This window comes from Micropterus salmoides, unplaced genomic scaffold (genome assembly GCF_014851395.1).
Source record: "Micropterus salmoides isolate LMB-PRFRI ecotype aquatic unplaced genomic scaffold, ASM1485139v1 Ms_hic_scaffold_11, whole genome shotgun sequence".
Classification (NCBI taxonomy): Eukaryota; Metazoa; Chordata; class Actinopteri; order Centrarchiformes; family Centrarchidae; genus Micropterus; species Micropterus salmoides.
Window position 1 is genome coordinate 33,070,461 of NW_024040152.1, and position 21,037 is coordinate 33,091,497.

The 21,037-nt window shown below is 40.7% G+C and overlaps 1 protein-coding gene across 1 annotated transcript in view; it reads left to right on the forward strand.

Moving 5' to 3' along the window:
• Nucleotides 1-16,212, forward strand: part of LOC119898141 (centrosomal protein of 162 kDa-like) — a 35,167-nt gene extending 18,955 nt beyond the window's left edge. Inside the window, 17 exon segments of the mRNA XM_038712317.1 lie at nucleotides 205-371; nucleotides 714-848; nucleotides 4,156-4,287; nucleotides 4,656-4,768; nucleotides 4,961-5,060; nucleotides 5,143-5,269; nucleotides 5,661-5,824; nucleotides 7,233-7,337; nucleotides 7,439-7,612; nucleotides 7,614-7,679; nucleotides 9,016-9,243; nucleotides 9,531-9,843; nucleotides 13,791-13,923; nucleotides 14,009-14,150; nucleotides 14,238-14,336; nucleotides 15,361-15,495; nucleotides 15,599-16,212. Coding sequence (XP_038568245.1) covers nucleotides 205-371; nucleotides 714-848; nucleotides 4,156-4,287; nucleotides 4,656-4,768; nucleotides 4,961-5,060; nucleotides 5,143-5,269; nucleotides 5,661-5,824; nucleotides 7,233-7,337; nucleotides 7,439-7,612; nucleotides 7,614-7,679; nucleotides 9,016-9,243; nucleotides 9,531-9,843; nucleotides 13,791-13,923; nucleotides 14,009-14,150; nucleotides 14,238-14,336; nucleotides 15,361-15,495; nucleotides 15,599-15,811 — 2,546 coding nt within the window. The 3' untranslated portion in view covers nucleotides 15,812-16,212.
• The last annotated feature ends 4,825 nt before the right edge of the window (nucleotides 16,213-21,037 follow it).

Sequence of the window (21,037 nt, forward strand, 5' to 3'; positions counted from 1 at the left end):
ATGTATATACATTTATTTTTGTTTGTTTTTAAATCTTTGCTCTTCATGTTATCACTCGTCTTTGAAAATGTAATTCCAAATTTCACCCCATTTCTGAATCCGCTCGTAACTCTATAATATGGGAGCATGGTGTGGAGGTGTGGATCAATGCGTCATGTTTGGAGCTGAGTGAGCTGATGTGTCTTTTCTATTTTGTTTGATTAGCAGAGGCAGGTCTGAACGTGAGCAGTGAGCTGGTGGCATCTGTTCAGTCCTTAGTGGCTGTCCTTCAACAGCAGATAGACACAAGCAGTCACCAGGATGCTACAGACACACAGGACATCAGAGGACTTCAAGAAACCAGACTGACACATCACCTTCCAAAGAAAACTGTAAGAAAATACTTCATACTACATCTCCAGCTGACTTTTTAGTGTTTACAACTGACTTGTTTGAAAATGAGAACTCTGCGAAATGAGCTGACTCAGCACTGTAATGAGAAAAAGACTAAAGCTTGCAGATCCCAAACAAAAAGTCAATATGCTCACTAGTTGGGGATTGGTGTGGAAATGGAGGAGGAGCATTGTTTCTAAATTGCAGGATAGATATATTATAGTACTGTTTTATTTGGACAAATGTGAGTAAAAATAGACTGTTAGTAGACAATTTGCAAACTCTGTTATGTTTGGTTTGATTGACCACAGTTGAGTTCAGTGTTGATGTCTGACTTGCAGAGGGAGGAGGACAGCTCTGTGGTGGAGGAGCTGAGAGTCCAGCTGGCTCAGAAAGAGAGGGAGCTGCAGATGATGAAGGAAGGAGCGGAGGAACTCAGCTCTCTCAGACAACAGAACTACTTACTGCAAAGCAAGGTGCACAAACACACTCACAACACAGGACCTTTTAAAAACAAAACATAAATTCCATGCTCGGTAGCCATCTTTGTTGCATACAGAGGGTATAGAAAAGAATCACCTCCCTGTAAAATAATCACATATTGTTGCGCTGCAGCCTGAAATGAAAATGGACAGACACAGTTTTTGTTTCATTCAGCTGTATTTACAACTTATAACATCCAAGTGAAATATATAATACCAACTTTAAAAATTACAAATTAAAAGACAGAATCACCCCCCTCCTAAAAATGACTTGTAAACCTAACCAGGTGTAGTTAATCACCTTCTCAATAGCACACAAAGCCAATTGACTTTCAACTGTGATCAGCTGTGGTCATTTTGATTAGCTCAGCATGAAACGAGCTTTTTCTGAAGCATTTCACTCCTTGGTAGTGCAACTGAAAACAACAATGGGTGGCAAGGCATTGTCAAATGATCTCCGGGATAAAGTTGTGGACAGGCACCAATCAGGAGATGGATACAAAAAAATGTCAAAGGCTTTATCAGTGCCTAGAAGCACAGTGAAGTCTTTTATTAAGAAGTCAAAGGTATTTGGTACAACACAGACCCTCCCTGGGTCAGGACCAGCTCCAAACTGGATGAAAGAGCCAGGAGGAAACTGGGCCAAGAGGCCTACAGCAACTCTGAAGCAGTTGCAGGAATTCATGACAAAGACTGGTCATTGTGTGCATGTGACAACAATATCACAAATTCTCCACAAATGTGGCTTGTATGGGAGGGTTGCAAGAAAAAAGCCACTCCTCAAGAAAGGCCACGTGCAGTCACGACTGAGCTTTGCCAAAACGCACCTTGAAGATTCTAAGGCCACGTAGAAAAAGGTGTTATGGTCAGATTAAAATTGAATTGTTTGGCCTCAACGCTGAACGATATGTCTGGCGAAAATCCAATACAGCTCACTATCCAAATAACACCATTCCTACAGTAAAGCATTGAGGTGGTGATATCATGTTATGGGGTTGTTTCTTTGCAGCAGGGACTGGAGCACTTGTCAGGATAGAATGAAAAATGGATTGGGCAAAGTACTGTCAAATTCATGGGGAAAATCTGCTGCTCTCTGCCAGAAAGTTGTCAACGGGAAGAAGATTTACCTTCCAACACGACAATGACCCAAAGCACACTGCAAAACTGACCACACAGTGGTTGAAGGAGAAAAAGGTGAATGTCCTTGCATGGCCAAGTCAGAGCCCAGACAGATTTAACTGAACTTGAGCAGTTCTGCAAAGAAGAGTGATCAAATATTGCAACGTCTAGATGTTCAAAGTTCGTATAGACATATCCCAACAGACTAATCCAAACTGAAGAAGTCCTTTGGATGAGGGACGAAACGTCTTCCAGTATCTTCAACCAAGTCCAGTTGCCCTTGATTTTTTTAACCTTCGTTGGATGGCATGATCCTTGTTTCACAGCGAAGCTTCGACTGTGAGCTTGATCGTCGAATCAGGCTCCGCCCATCGAAGCATCGAATCTTCGACTATTTGGGGTCAGCACTACTACACAGCGTTTGAGTGAGAGCGAGGGCAGTTGGCTGTAGACTCATTTGTTTGCCTTTGGATGGACTACCTACAGTGTTTAAGTGACTTAGTTAGTACATTGTTACATACACTATATTGCCAAAGTTGGGAGCATGGAATTGTCCAAAATGTCTTGGTATGCTGAAGCATTAAGAGTTCCTTTCACTGGCAGTAAGGGACCAAGCCAAACCCCGGGAAAACAAACCCACACCATATCACCCCCTCCACCAAACTTTTCACTTGGCACAATGCAGTCGGGCAAGTACTGTTCTCCTGGCAACCGCCAAACCCAGACTCGTCCATGGGCTGGCTTGCCAGACAGAGAAGCGTGATTCATCACTCCAGAGAACACGTCTCCACTGCTCTAGTGTCCAGTGGCGGCATGCTTTACACCACTGCATCAACACTTTGCATTGCACTTGATGATGTAAGGCTTGGATCCAGGTGCTCGGCCATGGAAACCCATTCCATGAAGCTCTCTACGCACTGCTGTTCAGCTAATCCAAAGGCCACATGACGTTTGGAGGTCTTTAGCTATTGACTCTGCAGAAAGTTGACGACTTCTGCGCACTGTTACCCCGCTCTGATTTTATCTGGCCTACCAATTATACACCTGTGGCCATGGAAGTGATTGGAACACCTACTGTAAATTCAGTGATTCGGAGGGGTGTCCTAAAACATTTATAATATAATATCATAATATTTGGCAATATAGTGTATATGTGAAAACAGCTGAAACAACAACAAATGGTTAAGGTTAGAATTAGGCTTAGGGTTTGTGCGAAAATGTTCTCATTGGTGTGATAAAGTACAAACTTTGGTTTGCAACAACACTCTTATGTAAATACATCACCTAACAGCCCAACAAGTTCATAAAAAATGAAGAATTTCAAGGTTGAGAAGCAAGAAAAGCAACACAAGCTGGTTACAATTAGAGCCCTGCCAATGTATCAGTAATACTGATGCACCATATAACAGCCAGAACAAGCAACATAACAGAGCTGCTGTTGAAGAGTGTATCCAAAAAGACTCCTCAGAGTCATTAACCTCTGAGTGCTCTGTCTACCATGGTAACCTCATGATTTAAAAGCCCTTTTACCCAAGGAAAAACTGCCTATTTAATCCCATTATTTCCCACCGAGTGAAACCATGGTTTTTATATATATATATATATATATATATATATATATATATATATATATATATATATATATATATATATATATATATTTATTTATATATATATATATAGATGGATAGATATAGAGATAGATAGATATCTATATAGAACTACAGTGAAGTTCTCTACTAGGACCCTACATTTTTAAATGGTGGGAGATAGACCTCTACGCCTACCAGACATGAAGCCAAGTGCTACACCATGGAGAGTTTCCAACATCATTATCCGCTCACATCCGCTGCGCCATTTTTGAAAAGGTTTATTCACTGGTATATTCTGCAGTTGCATCACTATGACTAGTATTTGAATTTTTTTTTCATAATCATATCTGCTTAATGAGGTATTTTAAGCATAGGCTACAGGAAGGAAAAGTAAGGAAGACCATAGGTGAGGATGGGCAGTGAATGGGCCCATGTGCAACAAAATAGAAAACAATACTTTAACATAAAAATAAAAAGTGTAAAAGAAATTTTTTCTATGAATTATATGCAATAAAACATCAGGACAGCTGTAGTAGCAACAGTGATACATCAATAAGTAGTAAAGAAGCTGTGTTTTTATCACTCCTTAGCTGCGAAGTGCAGAAGAAGCCAGTCAGAAGAAGAGATGGGCCGAGGCCACTGACTCTGCTACAGAGGAAAAGCTCCAACAGATGAATAAAGAAATTAAAGAGCAGGAGGTGCTCATAAAAGGTTACCAGCAGGTTTGTTTCCCTTAATACTTATGTCTTAATGTGACTGTCTTCACTCTTCGTTTCTGCCCTAAATTTGTACGTGGCTTTCTCTTTGATATTGAGTTCATCTAATCTGTTTTTGCATATCCATTGTATTTCCCAACTCTAGGACTCTGTGTTTGTGGCAGACATTTTGGGTTAACTTTGTTACTGTGCAAGGATGCAGACAAAATGTAATTTTACCACCACGGTGGTTCAGGTTGTGTTCCCAGCTGTAGCCACCTCTGGTGTTTGGAGGGGGTTGGCTTGGGGAATTGAGAGTTCATGTTCTAGTTGTTGCATCAGGAGTTTTTAATATTTGTGCACTGGACTGCAGTAAGACTACGTTTATTTTCCAGGAGAACGAGAAGCTGTATTTACAGATGAAGGCTCAGCAGGCCAACAGTAAAGCCAACGAGGAGGCCATGTTTGATGAAAACCAGAGACTGCTAAATGAGCTGGCTTTCACAAGGTGGGTTCAGTAAAGATCCAAGCTGTGACCTGTTTGTGAATGATTTATTGCTTGTGCATGACTTCCAAATATGGATGTCCATTTAAATGAATGTTGGCCTTCTTATAAAATTTACCTTTTGAAATGACTTTTTTTTTCAGAAATGTCTTGTTCAGTGTTTGTTTATTCTATGGTATTTTTCATCTGCACCAGGGAGCAGCTGAATAAAACCTCTAGGCCTGTGGGAAACGTCTGCTTATTGGATCACACTCAACGCATCACAGACTTGTTGGCTCAAATAAATACCTTTCAGGTAACTACCGCAATCACTGAAATACTGTTAGACTTGAGTTCTGTGTCAGCCCCTCTCTTACCACAGATGTTTCTGTGTGCAGAGAAATGAGGCCAGGCTGTCTGAGGATATTCACAGACTGAAGCAAGAAAAGCAGGCTCTAGATGTGGACCTTCAGCTATTGAAGAAAGAGAGAGACCTAGCTAAAGCTCAAGCTGTGTCGGCCTCAGGTAAAACTGGACACAGAACAGTGGTGGTGGAATTCAAATATCCAAGAACGGTTTATCTCATGTGGTAGAGCGCGCGGCCGAGTCCTTATTGCCCAGGTTCTTGGCTGCGTGTCGCACCCCCTTCTCTCTCTACCTCGTTTCCTGATCTATCCACTGTGTATCCAATAAAGGACAAAAATTCCCATAAAGGGAGCATAAAGTGAACCCTGTGTTGTAAAATAATAAACAAATATACCCTGTCTAATGTGCAATATGTATCATAATATAATATGTTTGTAAATTATATTGTATGTAAATAATTACTCTTTGAAATGTGTATATATCATATCATATTATGTGTGTAGTGATCTTTGGTTTAACTGACAATGTGTATCTGTCCTGAATGTGTCAGGAGACAAGACGTTTGAGATTCGTGTCTTGGAGAACAAGCACAGAGAGGAAGTGGCGGCCCTGAAGAAGAAGCTGCAGTGGTTTGCTGAGAACCAGGAGCTGCTGGACAGAGATGCTGGCAGACTGAAGGCTGCTACAGCTGAGATTCACCGGCTCAAAGAGCAGGTCAGGCTCTGCTGTCATCACATTCTAGTTATTTACTCACTCTCATTTCATTTACCTTCAGAATTTATATAGAGGTCTTCCTCGTCTTACGTTGTCATGTTATGTTATCAATTCTTTGCTTTAATGTACATCGAATAAACCATGAAAACATGGTTCCTGTGAAGTTTTCCTGCTCTTTAATAAAACCTGGCTCCCCACCATTATACCAGGTGGACAGGTGATTTTTTGCTGGATTCTTTTTTCAGCGTAGTGTCCAACCACAGATGAATTCAATGACATCATTCAAAAACATTATGGATTTAAAGAGCAAGTGAACACCCAATTGTAGTTTTAACCCCTGTCTCAGTTTTATTCAGTACAGCTGTCTGCCCTGGCAAAGTTACAACATGCGTTTTACTCACATAATTGCAGCTCTACAGTCTGTTGCACGCTTTCAATCACTCCATCTCTCGTCCAAAAGGAGACTTATAGATGTAACTACTGTTCTATTTATTGTGGATGACTGCATGGCGATTTGCTCTCTGGTGATGAGGACGAATTAAATAGAACTGTCCACACATCTGAAAGTTGATAGCTGAATGTTGCCCAGATAAGACTGAGTATGGTGTCACAGAAATCAAATTATAGATTTTTTTAGTTTTGTCTATAGGACATGAGTCCCATTTTATCAAGACCTTTAAGAGCAGAATTAAGTCCAAGCTGGGCCAACATGGCTCCTATCCCGGCTCCCTTTCCCCTCCTCTGAGCGATTGCCGCATCCGTCATGGCGCCTGGTCCACTTTTTTGGGCCTGGTGGATCATGGTCCGACGCTTTTTAGTCCAAAACCCCTTCTTCCTTTTCCAGTAACTGGATTTCTGTTATATGTAACACATGTTTTAGCAATAAAGCCGGAAAAAACAGATGAAAAACAAATGTGAAGTGAAGTTTGAAGAAGCTACCGGCTGCTGCTGCTGCTGCTGCTGCTGTTTCTACATGCATGTAGATAACCAGAGATCTAACCATACATTTAACATTAAGTCTTTAAACTCTAACAATGCTAGATAGTTTGTAGTAGCTGTACATTATTGATGTTTTAAAATGTATAAAACAACTGCATTGACACTTAAAATTCAAATGACGACACAGAAGTCAAAGTAATGCATTGCATTTCAGTATTGTCCAGGAGAGGGCAGCATAGACCTGCCAATTTGAAAATCTGAAGCAGAGGTGAAACCATCATTTGTCCATTTACTGTAGTTACATGTTTGTAAATGTACAGTCAGCAGTAGCGTACCTGCAGTTTATTGTGTGGGCATCACCTTGTGAGGCTGCAGCTGCTGAAGGATCAGAGACCTTGGAGGTTCAGCTATGATGTGGGGCAGTAGCGTTGCTTACCGTGTTGGAAATGACAGGATGTCCGCATTTCAGGTAGAACACCTGAAAATGGATGTGGGCAAAAGAAGCAGTGAGCAGCAGAGAAAGGCCAGAGAGAAAACGGGGGACACTAAGAGGATGCAGGACCTGGAGCGACAGGTTTCTCACACAAACAAACACACTCGCTAATCAAACTTGTTACACTCCCTCCCTTCCTGCTCCGGTTTCTTCACTGTTTAAGTGTCTTTCTCTCTTACCAGGTGAAGGAGCTGGAGCAGATATTAAGATGTAGAAACCCAAACTCCCTGCAAGCTCTGATCTACGCTGCAGCCACAGCTGGGGGTCAAGAGGATGTGGAGGCTGCCAAGACGTCCCCGCCCAGTGGGATCAATGCCCTGCTGGAGCGCAGGATTCAGCGTCTGGAGGCTGAGCTAAGAGAGTCATGATGAGGAGGCCAAGCGCAGCCTGCGGGCCATGGAACAACAGTTCCACAGGATCAAGGTATAACTGAAGTCAATACAGAGTTTTCTGCTGTATGATGCAGTTGTTAAAATGATGTGACAGTGTGAGGAGAATATATTAATCATGTATTTGCTGTTAGTATTATTACAGTAGCATTTTACACTGCAAGCTTGTAACCTATGCTCAGTGAAGGTTTAGTAATACTGAGTTAAAGTTTCATAGTCAGGGCCTGTATTTATCAAACTTGCTGTGAAGAGTATTTAGGAGAAACAAAATTCTTTGCTGAGCTTGAGCAACAAGACACATTTACCTAGAGACTTTTACTCCTATTGACAGCAAAGTGTGACATTTAAAATCAGGGTAAGCAATTCAGGAGAAAATCCATTTCATGACAAACATCATAATATAGAGAAAACAATGACACAGCAAGTAATGTAACTAACGTTAGCTAAGATGTGGGTTAGCAAACCTTCGCTACAGTTGCTACTGGGAAGCTAACATGAAGTTAACATGCAGAGAGGACGAGACTGTCCCAGAGTAGCCACAGCAGCTCCAGACAGCGATACTCACAACTGTCCTGCTACTGTAGCTTTCATCACAATAACAGCATAGTCTTAGTGAACTGGAAAGTAAGCTGAAAGTCTGTGGACAAGTCATTTAACGTTAGCTGACGCAAATCATGACTGGAAAAGTGTTGTGTGGTTCAGTCCAAGCCACTCAAAAAAAAAAACGCTGTACACGACCTGCTCAGCTCCAAACAGCAGACAGACACAGTTTGACTCTAGTTGGTGAACATAGTGGAGCATTTAGCAGCTGAACAGCCAGATGTTTACTCAGGAGTTGATAGAGACCCAGCACAGAGCTAAAGGAGATCTCCACAACTTCAAATGGAGGCTAATGTTGCTCTGTAACTGCTGGATGTGTAAATAAGTTCACCATATAAATTATATCAAAACAAAATGATGATGTCAGTAACTTGTTTTTTACTGCCCTCAAGTGGCCACAAAAATCTGTAGTTTCAGGTTGAATATTTCCATTTGCAATTAGCATGGGAAATTCATATTTATTATTTATAGAAATGTAAATGCTCCGTACTTGTATAGCGCCTTTCTGGTCTTTTTGACCTCTCAAAGCGCTTTTACACTACATCTGCATTCACCATTCACTCACATTCATTCACTGAGCCTAAGTGCTCAAACAGAAACTAACATTCACTCACATTCATTCACTGAGCCTAAGTGCTCAAACAGAAACTAACATTCACACACAGTCACACACTGGCGGAACAGCCGCCAGGGGTTTTCGGGGTAAAAGTTGATTTGTAAAATGAACAAACAGAAAGGCTTCAGCACGTGTGTCTGTGTGCGTTGTTTAGCTTCGCTATGAGCAGCAGATCTCAGGACTGGAGCAGCAGCTGGAACAGAAACATCAGCTGGAAACAACACACTCAGCAGCTGGGGCCGAGCCATGGATGTCGCAGGTTCGAGCACTGGAGGAGGAGCTGCAGCGTGTAAAGGAAACCCACCAGGACAAGGAAAAGTCCCTCCAGGACCAGATTGAGTCTCTCCACCAGCAGCTCAAACACAAGGCTGGTGCTACCCAGGTCATTAAAATGCAAAAAAGCTTTCTTGGCTAACCTTCTTAGCCACATTGCTGCCCTACATTGCTACCACATGTGTCAATGAAAGGAGTATTAATTAAACACAACTTTTAGACAGAAACGTGAGATTCTTTGCTGTGGATGCTTCAAATATAGGACTATTAATATATTAATAATATATAATTAATATATATATATATAATATATTGCACTGTGTGTGATTAAGCAAACCCAAGGACAGAAAATGAAATCTTGCCTGTACAAACTGATGCAAACCTTTCCCCCTACAGGCCCAGCCAAGTCCAGGCCGACACCAGCGTCAAGCCGAGGAAGCATTTGGTGTCCGGATAGAACGGCTGAACCAAGAGCTCGCCACCAAGACAAGGACCATTCAGGAGCTGAGCCGCACTGTGGAGAGACTGCAGAAGGAGAGGCGGAGCATGTTGTCTGTCCCCAACCCACGACCAGAAACATGTGCTACAGAGACCAAACGACAACCAGCCAAAACCGTCTGTTCTGCTACTACAGCGGAGACACGTGGAGGGGAAGAAACGTTTCCAGCTGCTCATTATGAGAAGACCTACCAGCCCACAGTCTTTACAGGTATGGATGTGGCCCTTTTGTTGGGGCTAATTTTCCTCTGCATGCGAAAATGTGTTTTATATGCCCTTATATCCAAAAACACAAAATAACTAAAGGGAGCAGTGCTTGTTGTGACTGTGTTAACCGGCTGTTTCCAGCCAAAGGGCTTGTTAGCTTCTGAGATTCTTTAATATGCCACATGGTTACTGTGGTTGTGTTACCATAATGGGAATAGGTCTGCATGTCACTTTTTGATAGTTGTGAGCAGGGCTTCTGCATTGCAGAGCTTGTGGTGTAAAAAATTCAAGGCCTAAGCCGATAAGAAAGCTTGACCTTTTACCAACATTTTTATTATCAACAAAAATAGACACCACTTAGAGTACAAAAGTTTCACCGGAATGTGTCAGAGATTGATGCAAAATAGAGCCCCATTCTGTTACCAGAACAGCGACCCAAGTTGACATGAAAACCATGTAACAACTGACTTTCAACTTCTTCTGGACATCCTTTTTGTAGCTCTGTTTCTAAGCATTATGTCTCAGATTTTTGCGTGCCTCAGCCGCCATCACAACCACCGCTTTCCATCCTTTCAGCTTTTGGTGAATTTTTATCACTTTTACTTCACTGTTTTGGATGTCTCTCTTTTCTCATTGGTTTCCATCCTTTCGGTGGATTTTTATTTAACTAGGATTGTTTTTTGACTGCACTGCTCCTCCTCTCTGTGTCCTTTGCATGCCTTCTGCAGATCATACTATTTCAACCAAAACTTGACTTTGTGGAATAAGTTGTGCTCTGTGCTAGAAACAGGACATTCAATTCAATTCAATTTCAATTCAAATTAGCTTTATTGGCATGATAACAACAATATTCCCAAAGCATCATACAAACTACATAAGAACCCCATACATTTCATTAAACATTCTTACTGTGATGGAATATATTGATGTAAGTTTTGTGACACAATTTTCACAAAATCTGCTTCTGCATTTTCCTTTGCTGGTGTTTTTGGTGCTATGTGTCCGCCTCTATCTCTGCCAAAGCTCACATGCTTGCATACACACCCACACGTGCTACTTCAAATCTGCCTCTAACATTTCCAGTGACACTTGGCAAGAAAGGCAAAAATAAAAAGCCCGTCCAGACCAAACATTGTTATTGGTGAACGACAGCCACAACTGAGACAAGTCAGCATCCAAACACCCATGAAACCAAGTCCAGACAAAAAATGTCAAAAGACCAGACTTGTGTACTACAGCCCTGGTCTGTTAGAGAATGTGAAACTGGCCAGTGGTGTTATTCTCAAAAAAGGGAGAATTCTCATGTATCATTGTTATTGACTACAATTGTATGTGATTAAAAAACAGATTAAAACTTTCTACATTTATTATTTTTCTAAAGCTGTGGCAACATGTACCCTTGAACCTAGCTAGTTACATTTTTGAATTGCGAGTCTGGCTCGATAATAGAAGCTCTCCGGTGTTCCCTGCTACAATCTCGGATGCAGCTAAAGCCCCCTTACGTGGACACCTTATTTCCTATAGCTCTCATCAGAAAAAAGCCTTAGTGGAAAACAGAAAAAACCTTTAAAAAGAAGTGGAGCAAATTCATAAACAGTCACCCACACTTGACTGACCATACTCTCCAGCTCCTTCACCTGGTAAGAGTCTTCTTCTTGGCAGCACTAGTGGCTGCCAAGACTGAACTTAATATGGACCATACTCATCACGTCCAGAAGCGATTTACTTACTTTAGTACTTTACACTCAACAGAAATATTATGAATTTGGTAATAAGTCCAACCGCCTGCTTACCCACCAACTGAAAAATCCAAATAGTGATCGCTCAATTAATAGCATAAGAACACAGAACGGGGATGTCACGTGTGACCCTGTGATTGTCAATAGCACATTCCGGAAAGAGGAGAAATTCTGGCCTTAGATTCACCCAATTTTTATGCCTGCCATTAATGGTATTTTAAGGGACAGCACATCAGAATTAACCCTGATATATCTGGAGATAGAATAGGTGAAGAAAAACACATTATTTCTTTCTTTGCAGACAATGTCCTCTTGTATCTGAATAAACCTGAGAAATCAATCTCAGCAGTTTTGGTAATCTGTGGCCACATTCAGAAACTTGTCGGGTTATAAGATTAACCCAGGGAAGTCTGTCGCTACGCCCTTTAATATCCCCCAGGATATGTCAATACAATCTCCTTTTCAAGTGTCCAGGAGGGGTTTCAAAAACTTAGGTATCTTTGTCAGTCCTGATTTAAATAATCTGTTTGAAACTAATTACTCACTCCTAATTCAAAAGTTTAAGAACGATCTGACAAAATGGGCCTCCATTCCAACTTCTCTCCTTGGGAGAATCAACACTATAAAAATGAACATTCTCCCTCGATTGAACTATGTATTTCAAAATCTCCCGTGCTACTTGACCGCTGCCTATTTTAAGACTCTCTGAATTCTCATATTTCTCACTGTATTTGGAACAACAAGCACGAGTTAAATTCTCTATACTTACTAAGCCAAAGGACTTGGGGGGCTTGTCCCTGCCTAATCTACAAGTACATAATTGGTCAGCACAACTGGTTTATGAACAGGAAAGACTCCTTATGGTTGAGTCTTGAATCCAGAAGGCTTAATTCCCTTACTTTTATCAATAATATAGATCAGTTAAATTAGCTCAAGAACAACATAATTGTTTTTAATGCTTTACTGGTTTGGCAAGATGTGAAGAAATACCTGAATATTCCCCCTATCATCTCTCTTCATTCTTCCCTGGCTCTGAATCCAGATTTACCAGCACAGATTAAGAGTCACAGCTGATTTTAATATTCCCCGCAAAGATTTTTATAAATATCTCCAAATTCGTCACTTTATAGGGTCTCTCTTGAGGACAGGCGGGATCGTCTTGAGACTGTTAGAGCTAGAAAACATTATACTTCTGGACAAATCTCCCAAAGGACTGATTTCCGAGATGTATACTTCATTACTTTATTCTAATTCTTCAGGCTATGACTCTCTGAAGCTGTTGTGGGAGCGTGATCTGGAGGTGATGTTCAATATGTAGACTGGGACAAGATCTGCAGCGGGGTTTTCCCTAAATGTACTTCAATCTCTATACATGAACAGAACTAAACCAAACTTATTACACCTGTTCGCCTCCAGAGAATGTTCCCTGACACCTCCAACCTTTCTTATAAATGTAATCTACACAAAGGTATATTTATCCACTTGTTTTGGTCATGTGACAGAATCAATGATCATCTTTGTGTCTACTTAACCATACTCCAGACAAGCTCTCGGACACGGACACCAAATGTCTGTTGATAAATCTTTTGTTTTTGGCTAAAAAATGTATCTTGCTGCGGTTGCGAACTCCCCAGATCCCTACAGTTTGACATGTGGATATCACAGATTTCTGCTCTTATTCCTCTTTAGAAGTTGACTCATGACCTTAATAACTAATCGGACAAGTTTTGGAGGATCTGGGAACCGTTGCATTCTTTTTTACAGAAGCTATAGCTTACCATCTGTCCCTGGACGATGAGGACTGTTTGTCCTTTCACTTATTTCATGAAAGTGCTCTTTGTTTACCTGTCCCTTGTCGTGTTTTTATTTACTTACTTATTTTATGTACATGTAGAAATATATAGCGCATCACTCACTGTTAGTTTGGGGTGGGACTTTTGTGTTTTGTTTTGTTTTGTTGCTTATAAAAATGAAAAACCAATAGAGTATTACAAAAACTTAGCTACTTAAAAAAAAAATACACACTTGTTTCTGAAATTGACCACAGTCATGAGGAAATCTCAGTGAAAGACTGAATGGTACATAAAGGTAGAGGTTAGTTTGCATCACTGCTCTCATGTCTGCTATATGTTTAATGGCTCTGTACGGTCTCCCATGGCTGAGGGAGCCTCAGTTTCTGCCATTGCCTTTTATTGTTGCATCTTTTTGACAGGCAGTCACATCTCAGAAGTTCTGCAGGAGAACGAGGCTCTGAAGCAGCGTCTGGACCTGCTGGAGCTGCAGAGTGAGCAGGACAAGGAGGCGTTAAGGGCTGATGCTGTACAAGCCGTGAAGGAGCTGTGCAGGTGTGTGTGTCGGGAGTGAACACATTAATTGACGTGTTCTGCAGAGCATGGATGTGAAATAACTGAGTGTGGTGTGATGTGCTAGGCTAAAGGAGGACTCTGCAGAGCAGCTGTCCTCTTTGAAAGCAGAACACCTCAGGGTGTTAGACCAACTGCGTGCCACCCATGCCCTGGAACACTCCTCCTCTAAGGTTGCTGAACTGGCCAATAAGCTTAACACTCAGGAGGTACTGGCTCACTAAAGCAACCAGTCTCATGTCAACAGATAATCCTGAAAATGATCCCGTAGCTCTAACCTTCACATTTAATTGCAGTTGATGGTGAAACATTTGCAAGAGCAGCTGAAAGAGCTGCAGAGAGCTAAAGAAGAACTGAAGGTATCCAGGACCCGAGAGGATGTTCTGCAGAAGCAGGTGGTGGTCCATTCTTTTTCCTGCAAGAAATATTTAATGGCAGAAGACTTCAGCTTATTTTTTGTCTCCTGGATTTATGTGTGATATAGGGCTGCTCGATAATGGCAAAAATCTGAATCACGATTATTTTGGTCATAATTGAAATCACAATTATTAACACAATTATTGACTGACTGAGGAAATAACATGCATTTATTGAACTTTTAAAACGAAATGCTTCATGTTTTAAAAATAATTATGTATTATCCAAAATATCTAATGAAATAGGAATCAAATATCCTAAACTTTATACAGCATCTTCGAGCCAGACAGCAACGCTGTGTGTGTGTGTCAGTGCGCACACACACACGGAGTGGAGCAGAGGTGAAGTATTTGAGTTGACAACACCTCGTTATTTTACAAAACGCTGAACAGTGGCGTCCCATTGGGAGATTCAGCTAGCCGCTAGGCTAATTTTTGCAGTGTAAAATACAGACAGGCTTGAAGCTGATAACGGTGAACAGCAAGTTGTAGCAGTTATCACCCCGTCTTCTCGGCTCAAGCTAAAGTAAACATGCAACAGCCTGCTGACAGTGAGTTTAGGCTTTTAGGGAGGGTTGGGGGCGCCGCAGTAAAAGAAAGGGTACGCTGGATTTATAACACAAGACGAAAAGGAGTTTTATTGTGAAACAGTGTGCACAAAAATAGGCCTAATCGTTTTAAATCGATTAACTTGTTTTTCTAATCGTTGGAAGCCGAATCGAATTCGATTAATTGCAATAGCCCTCATGTGATAAAGTTTTGTCTTGATTTTATTATTAGCAAACATAAACCACCTGAATGCCACCTGAAACATGACCTCCAAATAGTGAAGTCAGCATTGTCACAGTGACACAGTCAGGCGCATTTTAGGCCATCCAGCATCTTTTGAACCATAAACACAGAAAGTGTGCTGGATTATCACATTTCAATTTAACCAGGATAAAAAGTCCATTGCTTTGTTTAGCGTTTTAACATGAACTCACTGCTCCCACTTTGTGTTTAGCTGACCACACTGCTGAAAGAGCTAAAGGAAGCTACTGATGCTCAGAGCCCAGAGGTGAAGCTCCTGTGTAGCCTCGAGAGGAAGATCCTCAACATGGAGCTCAGACACCAGCACAGAGAGAAGGAGCTGCAGCAGGTAAGTTACTGTTTAAATGAAGCTTAAGGTAATGTTTAAATGGCTCCCTGGTTTGGCAAGTACGGTGATATGTAGCATAAAGTGCCCCCCCCCCCCCCTGCAGGTGATTGGTGGGTCCTGGCAGACGCTAGAGGCTGATCAGCAGTCAGAGGTGGAGCGCTGGAGGCGTCTGGCTCAGGACAAGAGCAGAGAGCTGGAGGCGTTCCGTCTGGAGCTGGACTCCATCCTGGACATCCTGAAACATCTCCAAAGACAGGGAGTGGTCCTCCCCACTCTTAACTCCCCCATCACAGCCCCCCTCACCCAGAGGAGTTAATGCACAGACAAGGTTTGACCGACACGTCAGTGAACAGTAGTGCTGATAATTGTGCACTGAAGCCAAAGCTTGACACCATAAGCAATAATGAATATCTCCACATTAGACCGGGTTCAGGTGAAAGGACTCCCAGTGACGGCCAGTATAATATTAGCAACCACATGTCAGAGATAGATGATGCTTCCTGGTCCACGTCAGCAGCTGCCTCAGCATCAGCAACACTTCATGTTAACACATACAAACAGAAATAAAGCAACAGCATGCTCAGAATCTCTTTGTACACATCCTGCTCCTGCTCCTGATGTTTGGCTGGATATTTTGTAGCTAGCTTCAATTTTTGTATTTAAGTTATTGTAAGTTATTTTAGGGGTAGTGAAAAATAAAAGTCTTAACTGTGATAACTTGCGTTCACTTTCTCCTTTCATACTCTCTACCCCAGACAGTGTCAACGTTTTAAGTAATCTATCCCACTTCACCCTGATCTTAAGGATGAGTTGTCATGGTTTATCAAACGGTCGCCATCACAATTTGGCTGTAACATTAGGTGTTAATGTTATTTCCATGGAGTCTAACATTAGCTGGCATACTTGATATTCCAACATTCCTGACATTTGGGCTCTGGGACTGCTTGTGTAACGTTACTAATGTTACCATTTTGCTGATGATTACAACATAAGCTGATCTCCTAGGCCAATGTGCCAACTTCATGTTAATGCTAGACCCTGATAGTTCCATCCAAAAGGCTAATACTGTCAAAACCACAATGTAATGGAACAGTTTGCTTTAGGAAAGCAATGATGTTCTGGAACATGAGACATTTAATCAAGCTAACCCTTGGGGATGTGTGGGTTTCTCACCTTTTTCACCCTTGATCACTGTTTATTATTTCAATAGTCTACTGAAGGGTCTTGCGGATATTAACTAAGGATTTGTGGCTCTCTTTTGGGTGCTAAGAAGTCAGATTGCTTATTTGATAACACAACATGTATGTTAGAGCCCAAACTGTGGGGTTAGAAATTTGAAATGGAATTTTACACAAATAGCTGCTGCACCTGACATTTTATTAGTTTACAGTCTGTTGAGATTCATCTTGAGAATGAACAGAACTCTCCCCTGTTTAATTATGTTGCTGATCTTTTTGTTGAACTGCTGACATCAGGCTTGTAAACTCAAACTCCCTCACATACAGTATAGGACTGCAGTATCAAATGTGTCTTCTCCTCTGCAATATTCCCAGCTCAGCAACAGAGAACACGTTTCTTTTCCCAGCTGTGTCTTAACATCCCAATATAAGGTCCTTTCTAGTGGCTCTTCATTTAAACCAGCTCAGCTACATCCTTATAGTAAATGTGGCAACAGGTGTTGTGGTCCTGACGGTCATTTGCTGTAGCCTTACTAAATATCCACAAAAGTGTGGTACTAAAATGAAAAGCTTTTATCTACATGGGAGCATGAACAAGTTTAGCAAGACTGAAGGGAATCTGTTTATTCTACTGAGATATATCATATATTTGGAGAAAAAGTCATATTGCGACTACTGTGGACAATATTGCGATTCGATTATAATGGAACAAACGGTCTACTTGCTTGATTATCAAGAAAAATGCACAAAATACTGACATTTTGAAATGTGTATTTCTCAACTTAAACAAAATTGATCGATAAACAATATTTATAACAATAACGAGTAAAACAGATGTAAAAGAAGGGGAGTGTGTTGCTGTCAGGAGGCGGTTAGGAGGAGCTCATATTGGCACACTGGCTTCCTGGCTCTGGCTAAATCTACATTATCCACAACCTAGAGGAGGAACTAGTATACATGAGTGTATGTACATTACATATACATTAAATACAGAGTATAAGGATCAGCAAATAGTTTACAGTTAGTATAACAATAATTTTATATAATAGTATACTATTTTACCACTAGTTGAATATTAAATCTAGTTACAGCTGTTTCATTTCTGTGGGGGGTTCCGGTGGCGAGTCCGATTATGTTTTGAACGATTAGTGGCGGGGCAGGGAGAGGTCCGTCAGACACGATTTATTTCTTAAAACTTGAAAAGTAACCTCGGACTAAAAGGCCTAAAGAAGACTTAAAAGGTAAAATTTAAAATTAAATTTTTCACTGATAACTCAGACTTATCTAATCATGTACTAAAGGAGCGTTACCTGTAGCGATGGGTATCGCTTCTCTGTACCTTTATGGTTCCGGCCGAAACAGCCCGGTATCGAGTAGAATCGAAACGTCTCCAGTCAAACCGGTACTTCAATCGATACCTAGGCCTACTTTTTGTAACCAGATCGCGGCAAAAAATGACTAATTGTATGATTTTGCTTACAGCCAAACACGTAAGCAACACACGAGAAGAGCACGCCTTTATAAATAAAAAAGGTGCGCGCGCGGAGTCCAAGCGTGATTTTAACAGCCGCTCACCTTCGGCTGCGGTCTCAGGCATGTTCGTCCCTGTTTATCACCACAAGCTCGGCTTTCCGTTGGTTTCATCTTCTGGTATCAGTTAACACTTCTCTGTATATTTGTATTTGCTATTAACATCACTTGTCACCGATCAGCTGATTTTACTGACGGAGCCTCCGGTTGCAGCTGGGGGATGCTTTAGCGTAGATTAGTGACTTGTTTAAATAGAAGGCTTTCTTGTTTTATTCTTGTGACTCGTATTTTCGGAGGTTTGCGGCTCCCCACTGAAGGAAAAAAGCACTCGGGGTGATCTTTCAATTAACTTTCAACACAAAAAATTTGTTTCCCACATCTTATTTGGTCACTAAACTATTTCACTCCTCTCTCATTCAAATATAAAATGCCTCCCAAGCTGCAGTTTTCCCCGTATGGGCAAATACTACCAGTGAGGATGACCTAATTAGGATGGGGAGCGATGTGATAAAATTTCCCAATACTTCTAGCAGTTATTTGAAACAAGAAAAATATTAAATAGATAACCTTGCTTGTCCATAACAACAATAAAAATAATTATAAGCTACCAATCAGGTGACATTTTATGCAAGGTATCGAATGAAGTACTAAATTGGTATTGGTATCACTTTAAGGGTACTTGGTTTGGTACTTGTATAGTAAAATTTTAAACAATACCCAACCCTAGTTACCTGTGGAGATCAGCTACCAGGCTGCATGAATACATTATTATGACGCCCCCAAAACTTACTTGCTACAGATAATTATAAAAATGCATTTGTGAATCGAGCCATAGCAGGGGAGTCTCAAAACACCCACACACAAATGCACATGACAAGCCGTTTATAACATCCAAACAGGTTTTTAATTAAATTTGCAAATACTTTTAAATACATATACTCTGCATAAAAAAAGAAGAAATGTCCTCTCACTCTCACTGCTTCTATTTTCCAGCAACTTAACATGGAAATATTTATATGAACATAAAAAGATTCAAACAACTAAGACAAACTGAACAAAGTTTCACAGACATGTGAATAACAGAAATGGAAAAATGATTTCCTGAACAAAGGAGGGGTCAAAATAACAAAAGTAACAATCAGTATCTGGTGTGGCCCTGTGCAGGTGTCGCATGTGGTCGTCCACTGTGAGGACGATCAGCTGTCCTTCCTGTGTCGCTGTAGCGTGTTCTCGCAGATGAGCAGGGACGCTGGACATCTTTCTTTGGTTTTTCTAGTCAGTAGAAAGGTCTCTTTAGTGTTCTAAGTTTTCAAAGTGACCTTAACTGCCTGTATGCTCTAAGGGTCTTAACGACCGTTTCACAGGTTCATTGAACAAGCATGAAAAACATTCTTTACAATAAAGATCTGTAGAATTATTTGTTGTTTTTTGTTAATTATCTTTAAAATATAGTGTCCTGAAAAAGGGACGTTTCTTTTTTTTTTTTTGCTGAGTTTATATTTATGGATTTTTATTGTGTTTAATGAAACTAGAAAGATTTGTGTGTGTGTGGATCAGAAATACATGTGTTAACCTTTGTTTTTTAATTTATGGGTTTGTTTTACATTTATATACAATGATAAATATTTTGCATGGAGAGAGTCATTTAAATATAAATCCAGAAATTTGTGAACCCTTCTACATGAATACAGTAATACTGAGACTGACATGAAGCAGCCAGATGGACGCCCACATCAGCTGCCTTTTTAAAATGAGATTCAGTTAAATAATTGGTCTCCATTGGGAAGCAGGAGCAAAACCAAACAAAAGCAGCAGACTAAGACACTCCTACACTAACTGGGATTATCAGAATCCATCTCAAAGGCAACATGCAATCATAATAAATCCATGAGAAATGTATTCTGTAGTATAACAAAGTAACACTGCTGCTCCGCAGGCTGCAGAGGCGCGGTGAGTTGTAGGGCAGTAAGGCGGTAAGGCAGATTTATTTCCACACATATTACATTACAGGTAAACTCAACATGCTGTACATTTAAATGAATACAGTATGTATAGAGCAATACCATTAATAAAATGCAGCAAAGAAAGTTACAAACACGCACAGAGTCACCAATCAGGAGCCTCAGAAACCAGGAAGGTTTTGAATGTAGACACATTTGTGATGCAACTCATCAGGCAGTTTGTAGAAACTAAAAACAGCCTTACTAGGTCAAGGCCTTTTTTTTTTTTTAATTAAACTGACATTTTGGATTTGAGTGAAAAATAAAAGTAAACATCTTACACTTTTATTACACAGCTAACAGAACACAGATACTGTCTTTATTATGTGGTGTGGGCTAAAAATAGTCCACACCACATAATAACCCCCTCAAGAGTCCAGGGGCCTCTTGAGGGGGTTGAGAATATGTACATGGCAGCAATACAGAGAAGGGAGAAAATACACTCCTTCTGGGATTCAGTTTTATCGATACAGAGCCCATTCATAACAGAAGTTATTGCTCTTTTCAAACCGAGCAGGTCTAGACCGTACCCTGTACTATTTGTGTTCCTTTTTGTGGAATGACTGAGCAAACAGACCCTTAACCTTAATATCTGTTTTATCCAGTAGCAGAATGCCCTCCCTTAAGCAGTTTGCTTTTCTTTTTGTTTCCATTTCAGCTATTTTACTCTTATTTAGGCAAAAAGATTAGTTTAAATTGTTATTTAATAATTCCACATTTATTTATTTCCGGGGACATTTATTTCCCTGCTGTTTTTATTTCCATCTGTTATATTTAAATGAATGGGACGTTGTTATTTAACAGATTCAGACCAAATCACCAAGACCAAACACT